Raw genomic sequence first — 22649 nt, 5'->3', positions numbered from 1 at the left:
CACAGAGTCTGTAATTAGATTGAGCCACCCCCTCGGCTCCACCACCCCGAAATAAGCCCTCTTTGTTGTGTTTGGTGGAAGCAGGTGTATTCAACTTCCCCTCCACCCCCCTACACACCAACTGGAAATACAGTTTAATACATGGAGCCCCTGGTCATCAAGGACACTTAAAAAGCAGAGGTGGTACAATGTATCTAATTTTCTACTTCTCTCGAATATTCCCAATTTAAGCCACTTTATACCTCTTCTTGTACCCATTATTTGACACCACATTACAGTTTTGGTTACTGGTTACTTAGAAGACCAACATGGTAAATACAAAACATTTTTGAGGTGTTGTATTTACAAATTTGATCTTTTTTGAGAGACTGAACTACCCAACAGCTTACAACATTAAAATGTTCCTTACACTATGATGCAGCAGAAATAATATCATAACAGGGGCTATTTCAACAACTTTTTGTACGTAAGCCAAATTATGATGCAACACTTTTTCCTGTAATGGAGTAGGTGTTCATTGGACCATTCCACTTATTTCTTAAGAAAAGGAAAACCCGTAGAGATCTGTAGACATATCTGTTAACTTGTTGAAACACCAATCGCTGCCTATGCCAATTCTGAACATATAAGGTAAAGCTCTGCAATTAGTGATGTCACATGTGAGGTCAAATCTAAACCCTGAGCTGTCTGTGATTCACACAGCTGAATCATATGATATGAGGCAGTGCTGCAGAATTCCCTGCAGCTCTCCATTATCGGTCCTGAGTTCGGGGCACTTTGAGGAACATCCCCTTTCAGTTTTCTCAGGCTCTGAATGACTATTGAATCACAGCTGATCTCACTGATGCTAATGCACTGGAATCTGAGAGAAAACTGCTGAGAAACTTAACAATAAACAATAGCGCCCCAATGAAAAGGTCCAGTGACGTGTTTGCATTTTATAACTAAGTTCAGTGCATCCTTGGCATACTTTTCCAGGTTTCTTAAAGCAATGAAGCCAGATAGGAACAGATAGGGAGTAAAATACAATCTTACTGTGGGAGCATTGAAACATGAAGCTCTATAAACAAACAGGAAGCTGACAGTGTGGGGGAGCATGGGAAGTGTGTGAGTTGGCCATCATTCCTCAGCCTCAAGGAAGGTATGGTATGCACTTTGGATGCGAGCATGTCCGAGGAGGAATGTTTGTGGGATATATTGTTAAATCTCGACCAACTCTATTGAACCCACAGGGGTTCAGTTATGTCAAATTAATCACTGTGAAGAATGTCTTTCTTTCTGTTCATCCCTGCAAGTAATATGTTGACTGTCAACCCAAGTTTCCCAAGATCATTTGCTTTATTTTCGTCACACTGGCGGCAGTATATAGCAGTCTCACTCGGCTGGTCTGCTGCTCTAATTCCGATAATTGATAAATCTTGGCACTTATCTGAATTGCCATAAAATGTGATGCAGATGTTCTTGGAGCACCAACATCGCCTCAGAATTTATATTTGACCAACACTTTTAGTTTATGGCCCGTTTGTTTAATGATAATCAGCAAATGAATTAGCAAGGTAACAAACTGAGATCAGATGGTAAACATGTTCAGTATTTTACCTTCTAAACGCTAACATGTTAGCACTGTCATTATAAGCATCTTGATGTAATGCAGAGCTGGAATTTTATTGTGTAATTTTTTAATATTGCAGAAATTAGAAAAGAGAAAGAATTGAATGACTAAGTTTTTGTGTATTTATATGAAATCAGATTTTGTTCTTTTGTTGCAATTAATAACTGAGAAAGTTTTTTATTTGCATGCACCTTCAGTTAAAGGTTCAAGAAAACGCTGACATTTTATTGAAACAAATGCACCTATTATTGAATCTGCTGAATTGTTGCCACTTACAGAATATTTTTGTCCCTTCTTCTTTATCAAAACAGCTGAGATTGCTGACATAGGTGTGAGTAATGCTTTCAATAGGAGACCTGTTTGGCTCTGTGGTGTTCCAGGATCAGCCACATAATTTAATAAATGAGGCACCAGGATCTGTCATCGAACGTATTTACACATTAATGTGACGCTGCCAGCCGGAGTGATCTGATAAAGATTGAATGTCCTTTGTTTAATGATACTGTTAGATGTTCCATTTTTATCTCAGTGTACACTGTTCTCTCCTCTTGCCATGCATCTTTGCTAAACTACATTTGTTTCAATCAATTTCATACCCTGTCTCTCCCTCCCTCCATCTTTATTTGCTTTGTTCCCTGGGTGTGTCCAATAATCCAGAGCTCCCCTGACAAAACGAGTCCCCATCCACCCATGAATAATTACTGACCGCATCAATTTCATTAGTGAAATTCAACAGAAAGAATCCTTACATCATTAATCCCATTTGTACAAATGGCCTGATTAATATTGTAATGTACACTCACCTCTTATCTAATCAAGTGTCTAATTTGGGGGGAAATTTGTGATTTTGAGCAACATGAACAACATTTACTTGACTTGACTGCAATGTCCTGGTATGTGTTGTATGAGGGTATATTTTAATTTTACTCATAGAATAGCTGATATTTTGGTGTTTCCAGCTTTGCAGTGTCATAATCAGGTTTTCAACTGAACTGTGTAGTTGCAAGTCTGGCACTAGCCACACTTGTGTACTATTTCCAGCTGACTAAATGGGGATTGTGTTCTGATTTTCAGGACTTGGACATTGTTGATTTTGATAGCGTTGCCTCTGACTTTAAGCATAAATCATAAAAATAGCCGAAGGCACCATAATAATATGTGTGTGTAAACTGTGCTTAGTTCAATGTTTGTGTTTGTCCTTCGACTGGCGCTCATGGTTCAAGCATAAACACATGGATGGGTTACATAATCAAACCACCTCCAGTGAAGTGATTATCATGATCTGGTTGTCTAGAGACTAATCAAACAGTCATTGTCTGTCAATGGGACCTCTATCACATGCACTCAAGCCAGACTTGTACCCATTATTTGACACAGAAGGGTCCTTCACCCGACCTGAATGACTTTGCCTGAGGTCTTGTCTGCCTATGGGAGGATCATCATAGACTCTCTGTCTCCATTAGCCCTCCAGATTCACAGTTCCTCACAAGTCATGCTTTGTTTTCACGCTTAATCAGGCCTTTATAGAGCCAGAACATTGATCCGAAATGGTCACATTGTCCTAACTTGGTACCTCAGTACCTTGGCCCCCAAAAAAGTCTTTCATGCATGTTGACTCTGGTTCTGTCTGTTGGTGCCGCTGCATGTGGCCATAGAGACCTTTTATGGAGCGAGCCACAAATGAACTGCATGCTATAAGAGCAGGTGGGGGTGGGGGGGTTGTACAGTAGATCTATGTGTGAACCGCCTAAAGGGTTTTCATTTTATAGCTTGTAAAATGCAACAGAAGAGGTTTATTTTAAAAACATTTTGTTTCCATTTCTCGATACAGCTCCACTCCCTTTATCCTTAGTATCTTCCTGCCTCTTGTGATTTCCACAGATAAAAATGAGACTTTAAGAGTGATCACTCTTGTAGGCTCATAGCTGTCCTCCATTATGAAAGCACACCTACTCGTGCTCGAGTCACCAAACTGTTTTTTCATCTCTAACTGAGAATTTCTAATGCAAATATATGACATGTGCACTTATCCAAATATCCCTTTAAAACTGACAGCAATGATTTTAAAGGCTGTAATTAAGAAGGCAATTGCAATCATTTTTCATGGTGTAAGTGTAGAACAACAGTATTTGTTGCAGTCATGGTTGGAGGTAATTTTGGATCGGGGACCACATTTATTGGTATTTTAGTCCTAATTTCTGTGACGTAAGCAGTGTAAGTAATAATTTCATTTAGCTATACAATTAGAAACAGTCTTAGCAATAGGTCTTGAACTATTGCTGGTGCCTTAATAATTCTTTTTTGTTTCCTTTTATGGAAATAAAATGATTTATTGATTCTACTGCAATGGTCCACCACTGTTTTCAAATATTGGATCCTATTCTAAACAAGAATACACTTCAAGTGCAATTATTCACATTTCACCTGCACAGTTGTTTCCCCCAAAGGAGAAAACCAGAACATGCTGCCTGGTTGAGACCATAGCAGGAGTGGAGAACAGCAGGTCTTATGATGATCCCTGTCCCTTCCCCCAGCAGGTCCTCTGGAGATCTTTGTTCTTGCTCTCTTTGTCCACTCAGGTAGAGTGAAAGCAAGCCTTGCTCTAAATTTTCTCTCTGCTTGCTAACTTGCCACAGTTTCACACGGAGGGGTTGAACAAGCTCTTTCTCCATTGTTTGGTTTTTGGCAAATGTGTAATGAGTAATGCTAAGTCAGTGCAGTGCTGAATATCCTCAGCAGATCACTTGGCTACTCTCAGCCAGAGCTGGCATGTATTTCTGATTTTAAGATTAAGGTCAGATCACCTGAAACATGATGTACACTGTGCACAAAGCTTATTCTATCACACTCCATTGTATTATACCTAACAAAATATGAGTATAACTTTAAGTGGACCTACTGTGAAGATACTTGCAACAACTAAATAAAAGAAAGGAAGGGGGAGAATGTGTCTAATCTTTTGCTCTCTGCACTGCAGTGAAGTCATCAACATATAATGATTCTTCTGCATGTACAGCACTGCAGAGGATCAGAGCCTCCTGTGGTCTGTTTTAGATAGGGAATCAGATGAGTTTATCAGGGTTGCCACAGCCCAAAGGTCTCTGGCCTGGATAGCTTTGGCATTAGCAAAAGGATTGTTCAGGTATTATTCTCCTAAAGTCCTTACAGGAACACACAACAATGATTAGGTTGTTCTTATTAAGCTTGCCCTTAACCTTATAATCAGGAATTAACTGACTCACTACATTACTGCCTCATATCAATGAAAAACACTGTACATTTTTGCATGAGCATAAACACTGTGGAAAAGAGTTAGAAAGGCCCACACATAACTCATCCTGCAATCCAAAGCAACCTTAAATCATTAAATATAATATACAGTAATATTAGTACATCCCTCTCAAAATGTCTGACAATTAAAGGACAAATTGAAGAACATTTTGTAAAATTTAGGAGATGTCCATTGGTCCATAAGGATCAAATTAAGTTGTGCATATACAAATACTTTTTACTATACACAGTGTGTTTGTTATGTTATATTTGATGATGATTTGAGGTCAATGATTCAAATGTTTTTGGCTTTGAAACTTTCTGGATTGGACTGTTTTAAAATAATACTCAGAGGGGAGGACAGCATGCAGCAAAGCCACCATGAGTCAGCTTTCGCAGATAAACAATTTTCGGAGCTCTAAGCGACATTATCAAATCCATTTCTGAGACTGAGTAAAACAATCTACTGTGTCACTTTATTAGCTGCCAGCACCGTTTACATAACAGACACAACAAAATTTGCCAGTCTGGATCTCTTACATATAGATTAACTTGTGTCTGTCTATCCATGTTATCCACAGGTCATCCACAGGCTGATCTTACTGGCATAAAGTCGCAGATTAAAACGCCAGGGTTTTTTTTTTCCTCTCTTGTTCATTGGATTTGATTGCATAAGTCTAAAAGACAACCAGTATGATTCCCTCTGTTGAGTGTTGCTTTGCAGTCTATGCACATACTCTACTCACTCACTGTGCTACTGGCAGTTATTCCTGTAGGACTGTTTGACAGTTTGGTGTACCTGAGAACCAGAGACACATTTAAGTAGCTTCAGTGTCTCAGTCAGCATCTCATCTACTGAATCAGAAAACTATTTGGTCTGTTCATTTCAGCCTTCATCACAAAACTGTTTGACACACACACAGAAATATATTTAAAAACTCAGACAGCACGTCATTACACCTACATCACTTGGTAAACAATATCGCCCCCATGATCTTCCTCTTCCTCTTCCTTCCCAGTTTATTTTTCCCAAAGGAGGAAGTCAACCCCCTCAGTTTAACACATACATACTTAAATAACCGAGAGTAAATTCACTGTGCTGAAACACTTAAGTGAATCGTTAATCTGGCAACAACTTCTCCACTTGCACATTTACTCCTGTCTTAAATATTGCTGCGTTAGACGCCCTGTGAAGCTATCAGACGCTTTGTACGGACACAAAGAGGGCGTATGCTGAGGGGAGGTCTGGGACCCCGCAGGCTCCGCCTCCACGCATAATGTGCCGGCTTCATTGAAATGACTCGACAGCAGAAACAGCACAGCACCACAGAGGTTTCACGGGACAGCGAACTAACTGCTGGGAAGTGTTGTGTGTGCAAAATGACTCGTTTCTGACTGGTTCAGCCTCTTGTGCAAGGAGACGCAAAGAAGAATTTCTACTTAAGCTTTAATGAAGCGGATGGAAATCGTTTGGGACTACAGCTTCCTCTCCTCCTCAACTGTGGTACCCTGAACTCAGACTACAAAGGGACGTGAGGTCGGCCACTGGTTAAAATGGATACTTTCTTTTTAGAGGTAAGTCAGACTGCTTTCTCCATAAAGAAAACACGATTTTACGCTCGCATGTCTGCTTTCTACGTGGCTCCTAAATGATTTCTCACCGCGACGGTCTTTTGTTTTGCTTTATTTTGTTTTGCTGTGCGCGTTTCTGTGCCCGGCTGCTCCCAGGTTGTAGTAAACTTCAAGTTAACTTTTCATCGCAAAGCATCACCTTTTCACATCTACTCTGTTCTGGGTTTTGTTTTGGTTTTTTGGTTTTTGGTCTTTGTGATGCTTTCTCAGTCCTGTGTATCCCAGACTAGACTAGTGGTGGTGTGCTTGCACTGGGCTGGACTACAGGATGCAGCTGGAGAGGGAACTGTAATAGCCCAACAAGCCTCGGGTACTTATAAGAATAGTATTACTGTGCATGACCTGAAAAATCATTACATTCCTTGCAGATAATCTACTAAAAGACAAACTGGACTCATGACAACATCTCTGCCTTTCTCTGTGCCGCAGATTATTTTTTCCTTTTTTGTAGTTTTTTGGCAGATAATCCAGCACTAACTGTCTATAAGAGCTGAGTGTGTGCGTGTGTGTGTGTCATCTGCTCATCAGCCCAGACAACAACACTCACCCACTCACAGAGGCTATGTAGAGACTGGCTATAGGTCTGACTTGTCATCCTCCTCTGACTCAGAGGGCACACACACACTCACAGACAGACAGATTGTGTGTGTGTGTGTGTGTGTGTGTGTGAGGGATGTCAGTCTCCTCTTCTTGTAGTTTCCTCCACTCACCTCCTCTATCAACAGCATCAGCAGTACTTGACCCTCAGTGATGTGCTGTACTGTCACTCAGTACAGGAAGGAGTGAGATCAAGCTTTACACTAACATATGCAGTATATATTTATTAGGGTTGTCGAAAGTATTGATACTTTTGACAACTTTTTTTTTTTTTTTGCTGTAGTATCGAAAAATGTATCCTGAGGTCGTTCATCATTTGACAGGGATTCCTGTTTGACCAAAGCTGTGCAAAATACTTTGAAAAAGTATGTTAAAAATGTAAGTAATAATTTGATATTTCAGTACTAAAGCAAAGGAAGCGATCAGTCCCTGAGTTTCACTAACGTTTCAAAAAATGTCATCATCATGTTGTCCACCTGTGAGTGTTAGGAACTAATGATCAATGGTGTTTGTTTTCACATCACAAGGTTGGGGGAAAGTACCGAATTTCTGTCATTTTTGGCAAGAAAGTGGTTAGACTGAGCAATATTTCTCTACAAAATACCATCTTTTACCCACCTCAGTGTAACAACAAAAGCATTGCCCTTCAAAAGCCCGTACAGGTAGAACCGTATGGTACCTAAACTAGTTTTCATTACTCTGTTGTGTAAACCAACGGACAGATTGAACTGAATGTAATTTTGAGTCATAATCTGATTTTATTAGAGTGATACGCTGTCCAGAAGAAGGTTATTATTTCAGCGGAGATCACTGATGTAATTTGGTGTGTGTGTCCTTTGTCTTGTGATTTCCCCAAAGATTTATTTGAGTCCTTCTAGGATTGTTTTGTCATAATGTGGAAGTGTACATTGCTTTGATGTAACAAAAAAGATTTGCAAACTTTAATTGGGAAAAACAAAGAACAGTGTTTGTATGCCTAATTTGGCCAAAAGGCATCAGTCTGAGTCTAATAAGACACATTGACTACTGAAGGTTGACTACTGTCATGTGATCCTTCAAAGTCTTTTCACATTTTTTTTTATTAAAAACTGCATTAAAATGAATGAATAAAATGCAATTTATTATTTTTTTTTAATGACTTTTGGGTCATGGAGAGAAGCCAACATCCTGAACTCCTCAGTGTGACCACTGTGGATTTAATTAAGTAGGAATTCTGGAAGTGAAGTAAGAGGAGGATTAAACTCAATTCAGTGAAAACAAGTGTGGCAGGATAAATCTTAGCCATGTGCATCCAGTGAATCAATCAGTATGATTTTGACAGCTAATGCGATTGATGTCAACGCATGAATGATTTTACTGAACATTTTTTAAATCTGCTTCTTGATCTGATAAGATTCTTTTGCAGATCAGGTTCATTGATTCGTCTCAGTCAGTTTGTCTCGTCCTGATCTACGGTCAACTTTCTGTTGCACGTCGCTGTTTGGGATGGAGAATATGGTGATGGGGCTTAGAGATCGTGTCAGAGGAGTGGCAGGTACAGGGGTGTGTGCTCAGAGGAAAGCCCATCCTGTCCATTAGCGTGGCCTTTCCCCTCAGGAGCTGACACAACACCATAAAACCCTCAGCGGCGCTGCCTTGACTCCACACCCAATCCGTCCTCTGATTGGATGTGACCCACTAAACACACACATGAGTGTGGCAGAAATCTGCTAGGCTGCTTGGTTTGGCAGTAAATGTGATCCCTGTATGCAATATAGTCCCAAATATTGTTTTGTTTGGCTTGTTGTATGATAGATTTTTCTTCTTCTCTTTCAACTCCTCATGGATGAAAACAGACACACACACACACAGTCCCATCTTCAGGCACAAAACAGAAACCCTTATGACGTGTTCACATAGACAGTAAAGTGAATTTTTGCCTTTGGTTCCTCACAGGATCGTTTATTTTTATTTGCCCCAAACAGTCAGAATAGACAGGTTCACTGTATTGAATATGTATTTCATCTCAACCCGTGAAAAATTTCATTTGCTTTCTTTGTGAACACACCATTGGATCTCTTGTCTCTCTGTAAAACATCCTGTCGACGAAGCTGAATCCCTAGCCATGTGCATTTCTAAACTTGGTAATGGGTTCCTTTATAGCAGCAGCTGCTAAAGCCACATGAGGAACTTTCTACACCCGGTAACTCCTTCCTTGCATTACACACCGAATTCCTCTCTGTCAAAGACACTCTGATGGAGGGAATCCCAAAATTCCCATCGCTGACCCCTGAAATAGCCGGTCATGGCCGCCTGTCATCCGTGCATTGTAGAGCCGTGGTGCCGAGGCTTTAGGTTTCACACCATCCCCACACACAGAGACAGACGCATTCTCCCCGACCTGAAACATCCCTCACAGCTCTATGTGCTGTTTATGTCTAGGTCTTTGAAGCCGGAGCCACATATCTGCATGCTCGGTAAGCATTCTCTGTTGAAATGGGTAATGTGAGAAAGGCCGACCTGCTCTAGAGGGTGGACTATTTTTCTACTCGGGGTTTTTTTTTTCTACCCAGTTGTCACTTCCTCCAGCTGCCACTTTAAAGAGCTGAGAATCTGGGATCATCTCTCTTCACTTCCACCCATACAGACGGCTGATGGAGTAAGGAAGGAAGTCAGGGGTGAAGTTAGGATGTAAGAAAGGAAGGAAAGGTACAGAATGTGTAATGGAGCTGGGATTCCTTTGAATTTTTCTGAAGTTGTAATTTACTTGAAGTGGTTGTTGTGTGTATTATCACATCCAATTAGGGGGCTTTCAAATGATACTGTAGAGACCCTTGAAGCTGTGGTGAGGTAACAGCGCTGGGCATTTATGAACAAACAGAGGGAGGTATTATTAAGGCAGTGGTTTATGTGTGCGTCAGCAGAACTCCTGCAGCTTTTGTGCAGTCTGGAGGTGGTTTAATCTGTCACAGGAGTGCTGGGACTAATTACCAGCAGGCATTGTCTGACCACACGGCAAATAACATGGATAATCCGTCCTTGTCATGACTCAGATGCCTGATGTCAGCGGAGGTGGTTTAGGTGTGGAAGCCACCACTCAGAAAGTTTGGCATTTGTTGAATTTTGGATTTTCCATTTTAACATAACTAATAATTTTACACGTTTAAGTATGCTTTGAAGCTAGAATGAAACGGTTTGTGGTAGCAGCAATAGTCTGAATGTAGCCTTTTCACCTCGCTAGCTTGTGTTTGCATTCCTTGTGTCTCTATCAGGAGTCTGACCCCTGTCTATCAGCAAGCCCAGAGTCTCATGGGGGGCTAAGTGCTGTGATAACCTCCTGCTGACACCACACTGTTGACCTTAGGTTTGATACACTACATCACCAAGCTTTCCAGACAAAGATGTCTGCTTGTGGTGGTGAAATGAAAAGAGCATCTTAATGCAAGTATATAATGGAGCACAGGAGCTTGTCTTCCAGTATATTATGATGATGGACATAAAGGTTGGAGCAAGAGGTGAAGTAATTTTTTTCTTGGAATCTCATGGAGTTTAACGGAGAGTGTAAAGTAACCTTGAAGCGATAGTTTGACTTTTTGGGAAATGCTCTCACTTGCAGACCGGCCAAGAGTTAGATGAGAAGATTGATACCACTCTTGAATTTGTCTGGTAATTATGCAGGTGGTATAACTTAGTACAGCCTAGTGTTACAGTTAGCTTAGCTTAGCATAAAGATTGGAAACAAGGGGAAACGGTTGGTACAGTTGGTTATGTGCTCAACTATTTCTAGGCTGAGTGCAGAAACTTCCAGCAATGTCTGTTTTTGTACAGCTTAAGTATATGAGATAAAACATTTTAATTTGTTTTCTTTTGAGGTGTTGGTAGGTGTTGTTGTCTTTGGACAGAGAAAAGCTAGTAGTTCCTCCTTGTTTGTAGTCTTTGTGCTCAGCTAAGCTGAAGTGTTGCTGGCAGCAGCTTCAAATACTCTAAAGACATGAGAGTGGTGTCAATCATTTCATCTAACTCTTGGCCAGAAAATGAATTAGCTCATTTCCCAAAATGTCAAACTAGTCCTTTAACAGCAAAGTGTTACAGACAACCAGACCGATTCTTATTTACAATCCCTGCAATCACTCATTAGAGGATGTCATATTAGCCTTTGTCGTGTTCACAAGACAAACCCATAAAAACGTATTAGTTATGTTCAGGCTACTCTCCAACACCCATCCTTCCTGTGTGTGTGTGTGTGTGTGTATCCATGTATCCATGTCAGGACAGTCCTGGGTGTGTCATTCTCTGAAATATAAAACACCTTAAGCATGTGGGTGAATCACAAATTTTCCCCGTTTCAACGATGTTATCATTAAAGAAAACATCCTCGACCATTCTCTCCTATAACTGTGAATTTACAGTGAAGTGAAGAAATCCCTGTACAGTCATGTAGAGTTTGGATGGTTTGATGTTCACCTCAGAACAACAGGGATGTAGAAAAGTACCACTGTTTGAGAGGAGGGAAGAGTTTCTTTCTTCGTTGTCTAAATAACAAGCTATAACTCGTTTGTTTAATGGGTACAAAAGCTGAAATGTGAAACATCAATCTGCCACTTCATCCTGATCTCAACTAGCGGGCTGCTAGCTGTAGCCTCATATTTAGAGTGCAGATGTAAGGGTGGTGTCAATCTTCTCATTCAACTCTGAGCGAGAACTTTCTCAACATGTTGAACTTTTCCTTTCACATCTTAACCTCTGTATTGAGAAAGTGTTCATAAAAGTCTCAGGCACTTCACAAACACAACAATTATTATCATTAATACTATTATTATTTTTTTTTTTACCGGATTTGTGTGCACTGTTATTTGTGTGTGTGGATTTTTACGCAGAGTAAATTGATCTGTTCTGTATTCGTTAAGCAGCTGTTAATCTCTGCTCACCCCTCACACAATAAATGTTTGTTGGCCTTCACCTTGGCTGCCCTACCTGACAGGCACAGTGAGCTGGTAATGAGAGTAGCTTAAATCCTCTCAGCTCGGAGGTCTCGTCTGGCAGCTTAATAACAGCCAACCTGTGATTACTGCTCCCAGTCCAGATGTTGACTTTCCTTTTTTAGCCCCCTGTGATTACCGCGCACACAAGCGGCCTATTACTGGATAGAGCATGTGTGTCTCTGCACACACTTGCCTGTATAGAACATTTTCCTTTGTGTGTAACAGTGAAATGTGAAATGAAATTCCAGGACTAATTGCATGACGAACACCCCGTCGGGCTGAAGTACACATCCCACACTGCATGATGGCCTGAAAAGTCTAACTGGCACCTTGGTGCTTAACAGAAGCAAACAACACAGCACGACACAGTCCACAGTCATGACCTGTTAGCTTTCCCATACCATCCCAGTTTGTTTTATTAGACGTGAGTGTGTGTGTGTGGTTCGGCCTGAGGTTGTTTGTAGGATCATATGCTTTGATGCTGACTCTAATGGGGAGGAATGTTCTGTGTTTCCAAGACTCTACGTATGTTTATCTCTCCCACTTGAACTCAAACGTCCTGCACCTCCTCAACCCCAGAACAGAATATAAAAATAGTCTCCACATTTCCCAGTCAGAGAAAAATAAAAGCAGGTATTTGTTCCTCGATGGGGGGGACTGGCAGCCTGTCTGAACTTCAAAAAGCTGCACAACCCTATACATCCATCATCAGTGTGTCCAATCGTTTGGGGCACAGTTACATCATCCTGACCAAAAGTGCTCCCTCCCTCACTACCATTATAAATTATGAGCTTTAAATATGATGCATGTGCTTGCGCAGTTAGTGATGCACCTCCTGTGAGTAGTAGGTGGAGACTGTTGTGAGAGTATGGGAAGTAGTTGCTTTATTTTTTATTTCATCATTTATCATTTTCATTGTTGCCATTTTCAAGGGATGGGTTCATTATTTGGTCTGTAAAATGTCAGAAAAAAGCAAAATTTCTCATTGAAAGTTTGTCAGATCAAACATAACATCTTTAAATTGCTTGTTTTGTCCAACCAGCAGCCCAAAAACCAAAGACATTTAGTTGAATATCACATAAGACAAGAAAGGAAGAAAATCTTCACATTTGAAAAGCTTGAATCAGAGTGTGTTTGGTGTTTTCTTTTATTTCTTTCTTTTAACTTTTATTCGTTTCAAAAAAAAGAAAGAGAAGAGCAAGCTCATCAAACCTGTCACAGACAAGTACTTCAGTCCTGGACATCAATGAATAATCACGACTAATCAGCATCAGGAATTATAAACTGTAAGACAGGAGGGTCCCTGGGAGCCATGGCGATCAATCTGGGACAGCATGAGGAATGAACAAAGGTCAAAGGCAAAGAAACGGGTCTCTCAGTGGAGCCGCCGCCTCACGGGCCGTCACCCGGATGGCTCACGCGGACGATCACACACATCCTCAGGCTCTGACGGTCCTGGCTAAGCCGCATTCCTGAAATGTCTCTGGGATTCCTGCTGTGTGACCCCGTAACAGTCCACAGATGAGTACAGAGAGGGCCGGATACGTAGATGACGGACAGGACGAGGAATGTGCCATGTGGCTCTGTACATATTCAAAGTCATGAAGCTTAGCTGATAATCCAGTAAAGCGCTCAGTAATCACATCATTTGTTGCCTTCTTGTCCCATTTTGTTGTTAGAGAAAGTATCACTGCCCTGAGCACAGGATCGTACAAATACTTTGATCACTCTAGAACAGTGGTGGAAGGAAAATATGTTCACCCAGGATAAGGATGTAAAGCAGGATCCTGTGCCAGGAGTTCGTGGCAGGGTGTCAAGTGTTCTTCTTTTTTCTGCTGCGCTCCCGAAGACTGAATTTGTCATGCAAATTCTCTTCAATACACTCATTAGCAACTTAGCAGATTAGCGACATCAGATGGGGGAGGTGCCCTTCACACAGACAGAGACAGACAATAGACACACACTTACAAACATGCAGACACACTCAGACAAGTAAACACACACGCTCACTTAAACCTGCACATGCTCGCTTTACCTGCTGGATGAATTTTGAGACTGACTTGTTCCATTTAGTATGTTAATGAAAACATGATGATGATGATGATGATGACAGCAAATTGCTGCTGCATTGCATGTGTTTGATTTTCACTGACCCAGTGACACAGTTGTATTTACAACTTCATTGCTGTCAGACCTTCTGCTTTAATAAAAACAATCTGAATATGACAATGAAGCGTGGGTGTACCTCACAGCGTTAACTGAGGAGTCTGCTGCCTCCAGGCCATCCTGCTTTAGGTCTGTTTATAGCTTTCTCAGCGGGGGGTGAGAGGGAACAATTGATGAACTGCACCCCCACCCACCACAGCAGACTGGGGAAAACCCTGCTCTCCATCAGACTCCTCCTCCTCCATTAGCTAATTTCTGATCAGCTGCTCCCTCCATCATTTATTCATACGTCTTGCAGCACAGATGCTGAAGGGTTGCCTTTAATCATCTGATTTCTCCCCTCAGTCACACACCCTGCCCTTCCCCACCCTCACCCCATGCTGGATGTGGGCCTCAGCTGTACTGTGTGCAGCAGGCCAGCAGACTTTACAGAGGCAATGAGGAAACAAAGAAACAAAGAAAAAAAGTGAAAGGGACATCTCTGTTAGTTATTCTTTATACTTATACTTTAATTATATACAACTTGATGAGCCTGATGACAGTGGCCTGATGATTATGGAAGCCAGCATGTCGCCAGAGGGCTGCACAACTGAATTCTTGGAAAATTTCTCCTCAATAAACACGACTGAAGAGCTCTTGAGAATGACATTTAACCCTTTATTGGCCCAGGGGAGCTGCTTAGCAGTAGGAAAAAAAATAATGAAATGAATACATTAATTTAAAAGATGCCAACAACGACCAAGCTGAGTCAAATGTTGCGGTAATGAGATAATAAATGTCTTGCTGTGTTTGTAATGTGAACTTTCAGCAGAGGTTTTGCAGGATGCACAGTAGATTTTGCCTGACTGGAAAGCTTGTGGCCAAAGACCCAGAGGGACCCTTGCCCAGATTCTCCTCTCAGCTGCACTCATCCTATTTGTTTAATCTCTCCAGCTACTTGGCGGATTCGTCCTCATTCCACTCACTCAGTATTCAGGAGATTTGGTTTCAATCATCCCTGAATTTGGCTACCTTTTCATGGACAAAGCTGTAATCTTCAGCATTGTTACATGTTGTTTGGCTACATGTATTTCTGTTATTGTTATGTGCATAAAGCACCTATATATCCAGCCAAATTAAAAAGCCTAATTTTTGCAACAGTTAAACTTTTCTGCGAAAACAAACAAAAATCCACTGGACAACTGAATCCTTTCTTAATGTTTTATCTAAGTCTGTTTCTGCCCAAAGACATTCAAGTTTGGTAAACTAGAAGATGGCACTGAATTTTGATCGTTTGGTATATTTAAGTTTGTTTTTAAACTGACTTTAGCTAATTTTACCTGCAACAGACAGACAGACACACACACACACACACACACGTCCTGGTAAATTGCAAGTGTCAATATGCTATTTGACCTTATTAAATGCAGGTCAGTCAGTCAGGCCGGCCAGCGTTCTGGACTGCACATCTGTCAAGACACCATAAGTGAGGTCACAGGTGAATGACTTGGCCTTATGCCTCTCTATTGTTATGATAACACTGTTGTGGCATTTGAAGTGTCAGTGGGGTCTTGGACTATGGTTGCAATGTGTCTTTGAATATCTGCTTCTAAATGAGATGCTGTAGGTCACTGAAAAGCTTTTCTTGGACAAATGACAAATGATTGTAAAGAAATCCTGAACGAACACAGGAAAGGAGGGGAACTTGAGAGGGACAAGTGAAAGTAGCAACAGCTAGGGTTTCTTTTGGGCAAAAATGTTCCTAGTGGACATGTTCCCATGTCACGTTTATCCTCCTCTACTCTGGAACACAGCAAATGAGATGCTTGTCAGGAATCCAGCTGGATGTACTCATCTTGGAGCCAGGAATCAGTCCTGGCCAGCAGTCAGTGTTACCTGCAGCATGAGCAGCTGTTCACTGCTGTCTGCCGGGCAGGTGTACGCTCACTACTCCTCGAAAACGCACTACGGTGAGGCAAGAAATTGGCTTTTCATAGCTAATTGTTCAACCTTGCTCGAGTTAGGCAGAGTTAATTAGCTTTCTTTTGTTCTGGCTGATGCGATCACCTGATACCGCCTGTGCTCATACTACGCCAGACAGCAGAGAAAGAGCCGTGGCACCTTGTGCTGTGTATGTCCTTAAATATTTAAGGCTCATTCATTATCAAATCTCTGAGCTGGATGTCATTATACGAGCTACAGAAATTCAACCCTCCGAGTCCGGGATCACATCATTCAGCCCAAGCGGTTTCTGTGTCAGAAAGCATGATGGGACGTCGGTGTGCGGCCTGTTTTGGTCGATCGGATTGCTATTGTCAGCTGGTTCTGCCTCAGCAGTGCTACACGTGTTGAGTGACATGCAGCGCTAAGAATGTGAAATTAGTTTTAGCTGGAAATGTCATGGCCGCAGTTCAACTTTGCTTTTTAATGGAGCCATTAAAACAAATGGTTACCGGAGGCGCGGGTGTGGAGTTAACTGGAACCTGATAATTAAAGTGAGTGAAAGCTGTGTTTCATTACCATATGAACACTGTACCTTTTGGGTGATTTTTTATCAAGAAGTACACACACTTTTTTCACTGGTTAGCAGCAGGTGATTAAAGTTTGGCAAACTTAACACAAGCTGATACCCGTGTCCCCTTGTGTCCCAGCTGGCCTTTGTTTGGGATATTTCCGCCTGGTTAACTTCTGAGCTCTCAGTCAGAGGAGGTTGCTTTTGTCCTGACTTAGTGACGGAGCTCTTAAGGATGGAGGGGACAAGGAGGAGGAGGAGGAGGAGTTTTGGTGAGACCATCTGTTGCTGAGACAATTCATCTCTACTTTATATCCTTCAGCTTCAAGACTCTTTAGACTAACACACCAAGCTAACATACAAAGACACAAACCAATGGACAAACACATCTGGTGTTGGATTTCTTGAGATTTCACGTCATTGGAGAACCTCATCACTTCTACCTGCTTCAGCTTTACTGACTGATGAGTCAAGCAGATAAACCCTAGTGTTTGTTTAAGGTAGAGCGAAATGCATACGTTGTAGAGAGGATAAGGGAGACTATTTGGGTTGTTCTCAACTGACTGTTTTTGTTTTCTTTTCTCCCTTTTAATTTCCCGTTTCTATGAATATGCTACATTGAATAAATAAAAATAAAATAAAAGGCTGTGTTTGTGCATGTAGCACAACGTTAAAATGAATTAAAACTGAAACAAAACAAACAAGAAATGTGGGCTAAAAATGATTTGCAGAAAATGATACATGTTCAAAACGAGACTAGTACGGCTTTTTTAAACGTTTCTGCTGAGTTTTGATTATAGTGCCTGGTGGGCGGTTCTCCAGAGAGCAAGTCAGTCCTGCACAGACGCTGGTGCAGCACGCCAACCCAGAATTAGCATCTTTATGAGCCAGCTTGTTGCTGACGTTTGGTTTACCATATAGTGTCGACTCATTTAATTAACCAGTTATTATCTTGATTATTGGGTTTAAACTTGCAATTCCTGTTTAAAAACTACAACAGTGTGCACCGAGCAAGCCCTGTGAAGAGTTTTATCTGTTTTTATCTGTAAAAATTCAATTCAATTCAATTTATTTATATAGCGCCAAATCACAACAACAGTTACTGGGCTGCTCTTTGACAAAGTCCCTGTTCATGGTGAATGGAAAACTCCTGACACTGTGAGTCAGCAGCTAAACCTTTTAATTCAAGTTCTTGGAAAATTAATATTTGCGTCACTGAAATTGAGGCAATACTAGGATGTGGCATTGCAGTATTAAGATCCATCCCACTACTCTCCATGTCTCGACTTGCCTGCTGTACTATTCATGTGATCAGCCTTCTGTTACAACATACTTGCCTGCATGTTTCTTTACTTTGTCGGCTCTACTGTTGCGGTTAGGAGTACAACCAGCCTCAGCAAGAACAGCAATATTCTTTTGAACTCAAGTCCCTGTGTTACATAACAGCAACTGATCTTCTTAAAATCTATAGGGTGAACACTATTAATCTCCTCACTGGACCTCAGTGAACTCACGTGAAGCAGCTTTTCCCCTGAATAGGCTGCACGCCAGGCTGGTACCAGGCAGACACAGTCAGTCTCTGGTATGGGAAGTCACCAATCGTCTCACACTAAATGGCACCTGAGTTTATGTGTGGCCATGTGTTGAGATGAATACCTCTGTTACATTTGTGTCGTGATGTTTGTCTGCCTCGTTTTCCAGACAATGGGAGGCGGGACTTTATCAGGTGCCTGCACCCTTCCCCTTTCCCCTGTCCCTCACTGCCCCCGCCCGCTTCAGCCTCCTCCTAATTTACACGACCCCCTTCATCCCACTCACCGCTGTCCCCCGTGGTTTGAGGCAGAGCCACATTTAGCTGCCCTCCATTAGTGGACTGAAAGAAAATAGAATCCTTGATGATGGAAGTGGCTTTGCAGACCGGCTGGTTGGTCTGATTGACCTTTTGTCCAATAAGGTGGCTTGAATCACATTTTAAAGAAAAGAATGGAGACCAGTCGTCACTTAGGGCTGTTGAGCAAGTTAATTCAGTGGACAGAATAATTCTTTATTGACCTGATTTCCTTTTTGTCTCTACGATTCGGTGCTGTTAAAAACAGATTGCATTTCAGGCAAATGTCTAGCACATTAAACAAAAGCATCTCGATCTTTGTTCTGACTCTGTTGGCCAGCACATTTGTGCTCCCTGGTTGAGAGCGTATGTGTGTGCACACGTGGCAGCCTGTTGTTAATAGTTAATGAGGATTGATGTCTGGATGCAGTGACCTTGTGTAAGGTTTCTGAGTGGAATCCATGCATATTGATCTCTTCACGTTTATGCTCTGTTGGACACTCAATTCCCTCTTTTTTCCTCCCATGTTTTCCCCGGCCATCTCAATGGTGGCACTTGTGATGATTAATGGTGTTTGGTTGCTCAAAGACAGGCTCACAGGAGAGGATGACTTTCAGGGCAAAAGTGCACATCCTATAAATTTTTGAAAACCGAAAACCGCAGTTTTCAGTTTTCACATTAAAGCGGAGTCTAGAGGTGGAGAAGATACAAACAACTTCCCCAAAGGAAACGTTTTGGGAAATATGTTTTATTGCACTCTAATAACACCTCATAAAACACAATTAGCCACTTTTGCATTTGGGCTTTTGTACAGTTTAAACAAACTGGATATAATGTGTAAACTGGGGAGCTTTAGAAGTGCTGATTGGTGAATTTTGTTGAGTCAGCCAGGCCAGCTGTTCCCTTTTCTTTCCAGTCTTTATGGTATTCTTTTTGACCCTGACAAACGTGTATTTAGTCCATCCTAAATGATTTACCGTTTTGACTGGCACAGGCATTCATTCTCGTCCGCTATTAAAGCGCAGCCATTTCTGTTAATACTCAGATCTGACTATAAGGAAATGACAGTCAAGTCTAGGCAATCAGCCACAGGTTCCTGTTATTGCTCCTGCATACCGAGCTGCTAACAAACATGTTTGGGAAGGTCAGTGACTTCACATAGATACACAAACACAGGAGGTCTGGCCGCTCAGATCAGCTGTAGTGCTGGTTTACACTGTCTGAAACGAAGACCTGTTCTGGGACTATGGCAAGAAGTGCACTGTGCTCTGCCTTGTTGAAATTTTAAGAAAGGATGCTGAACATGGAAATGCTTTTACAGATCGACTTGCTGAAGTTGCAAATGCTCATTTGAGATCATATTCTTCTATTTTATAGAGCAAATTAGCCCTGATGACTGAAGACTGAAAGCCTTTTTAGAGCGCTTTTACAGAGTGACCCTGAGTAGTAGTTTAAGTCTCTGACACACCCTCTGCATGCAGGCCTGGCAAACAACTTTGCTCTGCTAAAAGGCAATGACACTTTAATAAGAGGATAACTGTGCCAACTTTGTGTGGTGTGGGGAGCAGCTATGTGGTAAAGAGTGATGAGCAATGCTGAGAAAAAAGAGAAAAAGACTGAAGGAAGAAAGCCAGAATCTTTGCTTTTCTGGAACAATTTCTGCCCTCTCCTCTGACTGAACAGCTATAAGTCACTTGGCACCCGCATGTTACTCCTAAATGTCTGAAAATATTTCTTTCACTTATTTCTGGCTCAAACTTTCCTTTATCTCTGCTGATGGTCTCCATAAGCAGAGCTGCATTCCTAAAATGTCCAGGACTTTCTTCATCAAACCGATGACTCCAGTACGAGTCCCGTGTCCAGATGTTAATGGTGTTGCTTGTGTCCTTTGTGTTGCAGGGAGCCCGTGTCTGGCTGAGACACAAAGAACAGCTCCTCCCCTCCACCCTCAGCTCTTGCGATGATTCGTCCCTGGTCCTCAGCACCGACTATGGGAAGGTAAGAGGACTTCTTTTTTTCCCCGCTGAAGCATCAGTGCTGCCAGCGAATCACTTTAAACCACCCCAGCGTCTCATCTGCCCCGTGTTTCTGCACTGTGGTTTCAGGAAACATGATGTTACAAAACCCTTAAAGACAAGAAACAAGTCGACACTTCTGGGTTGAAGTCATAACAGTAAAGTCACTGCCTTCAACTGATAGCATGCATGTAGAGCCTCCTGTCGTCTTTCAGTTGTAATTTACAGGATTGCATTCTAACATGGGAGGGGCCTAGTGTGTGTGCGAGCAGGTTAATGGTTTGCACATGTGTTTCATGTCAGAGTTCAACGGTGGGATCAACACCTTTTGTAATAAAGTAAGAATGACAGGAATGGGCTCCTTGTGTCAAGTCATTGGCCTGAGCTTATCTGTTTGGCAGTGCACGGTGGTCTTTGTGTCTGGAGGAAATCCTGTTCGAGAGAGGGAGGGAGGCAGAGAGATGAAGGTGGTGATGGACGGTTAAAAAATAGTTTCAGACGTCTGTGGGTCAGAGAGTGTAGATTGAAAATGAGCTCCCGGTGACATTTTTCTCTTGTGAAGTGCACCGTAATGAACAAACCCCTGTGTGCAGCGCATGTGCTTGTCTGTGTGCTCCATTTGGTTTTTTTAGTCGGGTCAGGGACTGAGGAAGGAACAGGATTGACAGGATCTCAACACACGCATCATTTCCACCTCCAGATTCTGTCTCACCAAGGCCCCGCGTTATTCCTTCACCGGAGTCCTTGACTGTTCTTGTAATGAAGGGTGACCTATGAAGGAGTGGTCGCCAAGCTTTCGAGGAGTAACATCCTTTTCTCTTTGTGGAAATTAAGGGAATTCACCAAAGATACGACGCTTAATAGTCTTATTCTCACATTATAACGTGACTCACTTGCAGTCTGCATATGGGAGAAAGAAGAACAAAATGTATAGAGTTATAAAAGGGAACAAGCAAAGTCATTCACACCCCCCATCCTGAGTGCATTTATTTGATGTTTCCGTGGTCAGTGGTTGGGATTCTTGTAGTGTGAGTAGTCAGCCATGTGTTGTCGGTGGGGAGGGGGGCGGGACGACTGACCGATGGAAACGCCATCTATCACAGCTGGGAAGGATTCTCTCAGAACCAGGTCAGAGGTTAAGAAATGAATGAGACCCAACTTCTTTTTTAATATGACCACTGGGCGTTGTTCTAAGTCCCAATACATTTCAGTGGGATTTAAAAAAAATAATAACATTTATTTAACATGGCGTCATGTTTTGTTTATCTGGGGGTTTTTTTTGTGCGTGTGGCTCAGAGTAGGATCGTGGTGTTGCAGCTGAGCTGAAGCCTGTCTCATTTGATCTTCACATGCAAGCTCAGGATGTGTCGGTGATCAGGCCAGGCATATGGACATCTCCTCTGTGTCGTGAGACTCTGCAGCCACAATGACAAGAATGTGAGACTGAAAAACAGACCATCTCCACCTTTGGCTGAGCTCCGATGACGTATCTGCACAGTTTTTGCATTTTCTGATTCAGGTGTAATCCTTATTAAACCCAGCTCCTACAGTATGTTAAGGGTAATAATAATGTGTGTGTGTGTTTTGTCTGTCTAGCTGTCTTTATCCACATCCTGGTGTTTTCATACTCATGTGCAGTGTCGGAGGTTGTTCTGTAAAAGTATCCTGGCAGTATTTTTCCCTCAGGGTGGAGGTGGTTATACTATTATGCATTGCTTCGGTCCGCACACTTAGGTGCAGCTTGTTGCCTGAGTGCTCAGCTTGCAGAGTCAAGAGTGTGTCTTCCCCCACACTGTCTCGGCTTTAACAGGCTGACCTGGCTGCTGTCACATTAACCATCATATCAGCATTCATCACTGTCTCATCCCCCGGTACAACACAGACCTGAGTGGACCAGTGAGATGCAGCAGACACACTGAAGCTGAATGCTGAATGTCTTGTGGCTTTGTCTGTTTGAGTGCATGCCTCAGTGTGTGTGTGTGTGTGTGTGTGTGACCAGATGGCACCAGCTGGATTAACAGAGTGTGTGTGTTATCCCCAGAGGGGTGCACATGTAACGAAAAGCAGGGAGAGGCTC

The 22649-nt window shown here is 42.1% G+C and overlaps 1 protein-coding gene across 1 annotated transcript in view; it reads left to right on the top strand.

The window, feature by feature from the left end:
* The first annotated feature begins 6242 nt into the window (after nt 1-6242).
* The window catches only part of myo10l3 (myosin X, like 3), a 53824-nt gene continuing 37417 nt past the window's right edge, over nt 6243-22649 (top strand). Inside the window, exons 1-2 of the mRNA XM_046404127.1 lie at nt 6243-6457; nt 20457-20555. Of these exons, the coding sequence (XP_046260083.1) occupies nt 6437-6457; nt 20457-20555 (120 nt within the window). The 5' untranslated portion in view covers nt 6243-6436. The remainder of the gene's footprint in view (nt 6458-20456; nt 20556-22649) is intronic.

Source organism: Scatophagus argus, chromosome 11 (genome assembly GCF_020382885.2).
Source record: "Scatophagus argus isolate fScaArg1 chromosome 11, fScaArg1.pri, whole genome shotgun sequence".
In the NCBI taxonomy this organism is placed as follows: Eukaryota; Metazoa; Chordata; class Actinopteri; family Scatophagidae; genus Scatophagus; species Scatophagus argus.
Note: the sequence above shows the minus strand (reverse complement) of the source record. Positions and strands in the feature narration are given on the sequence as shown.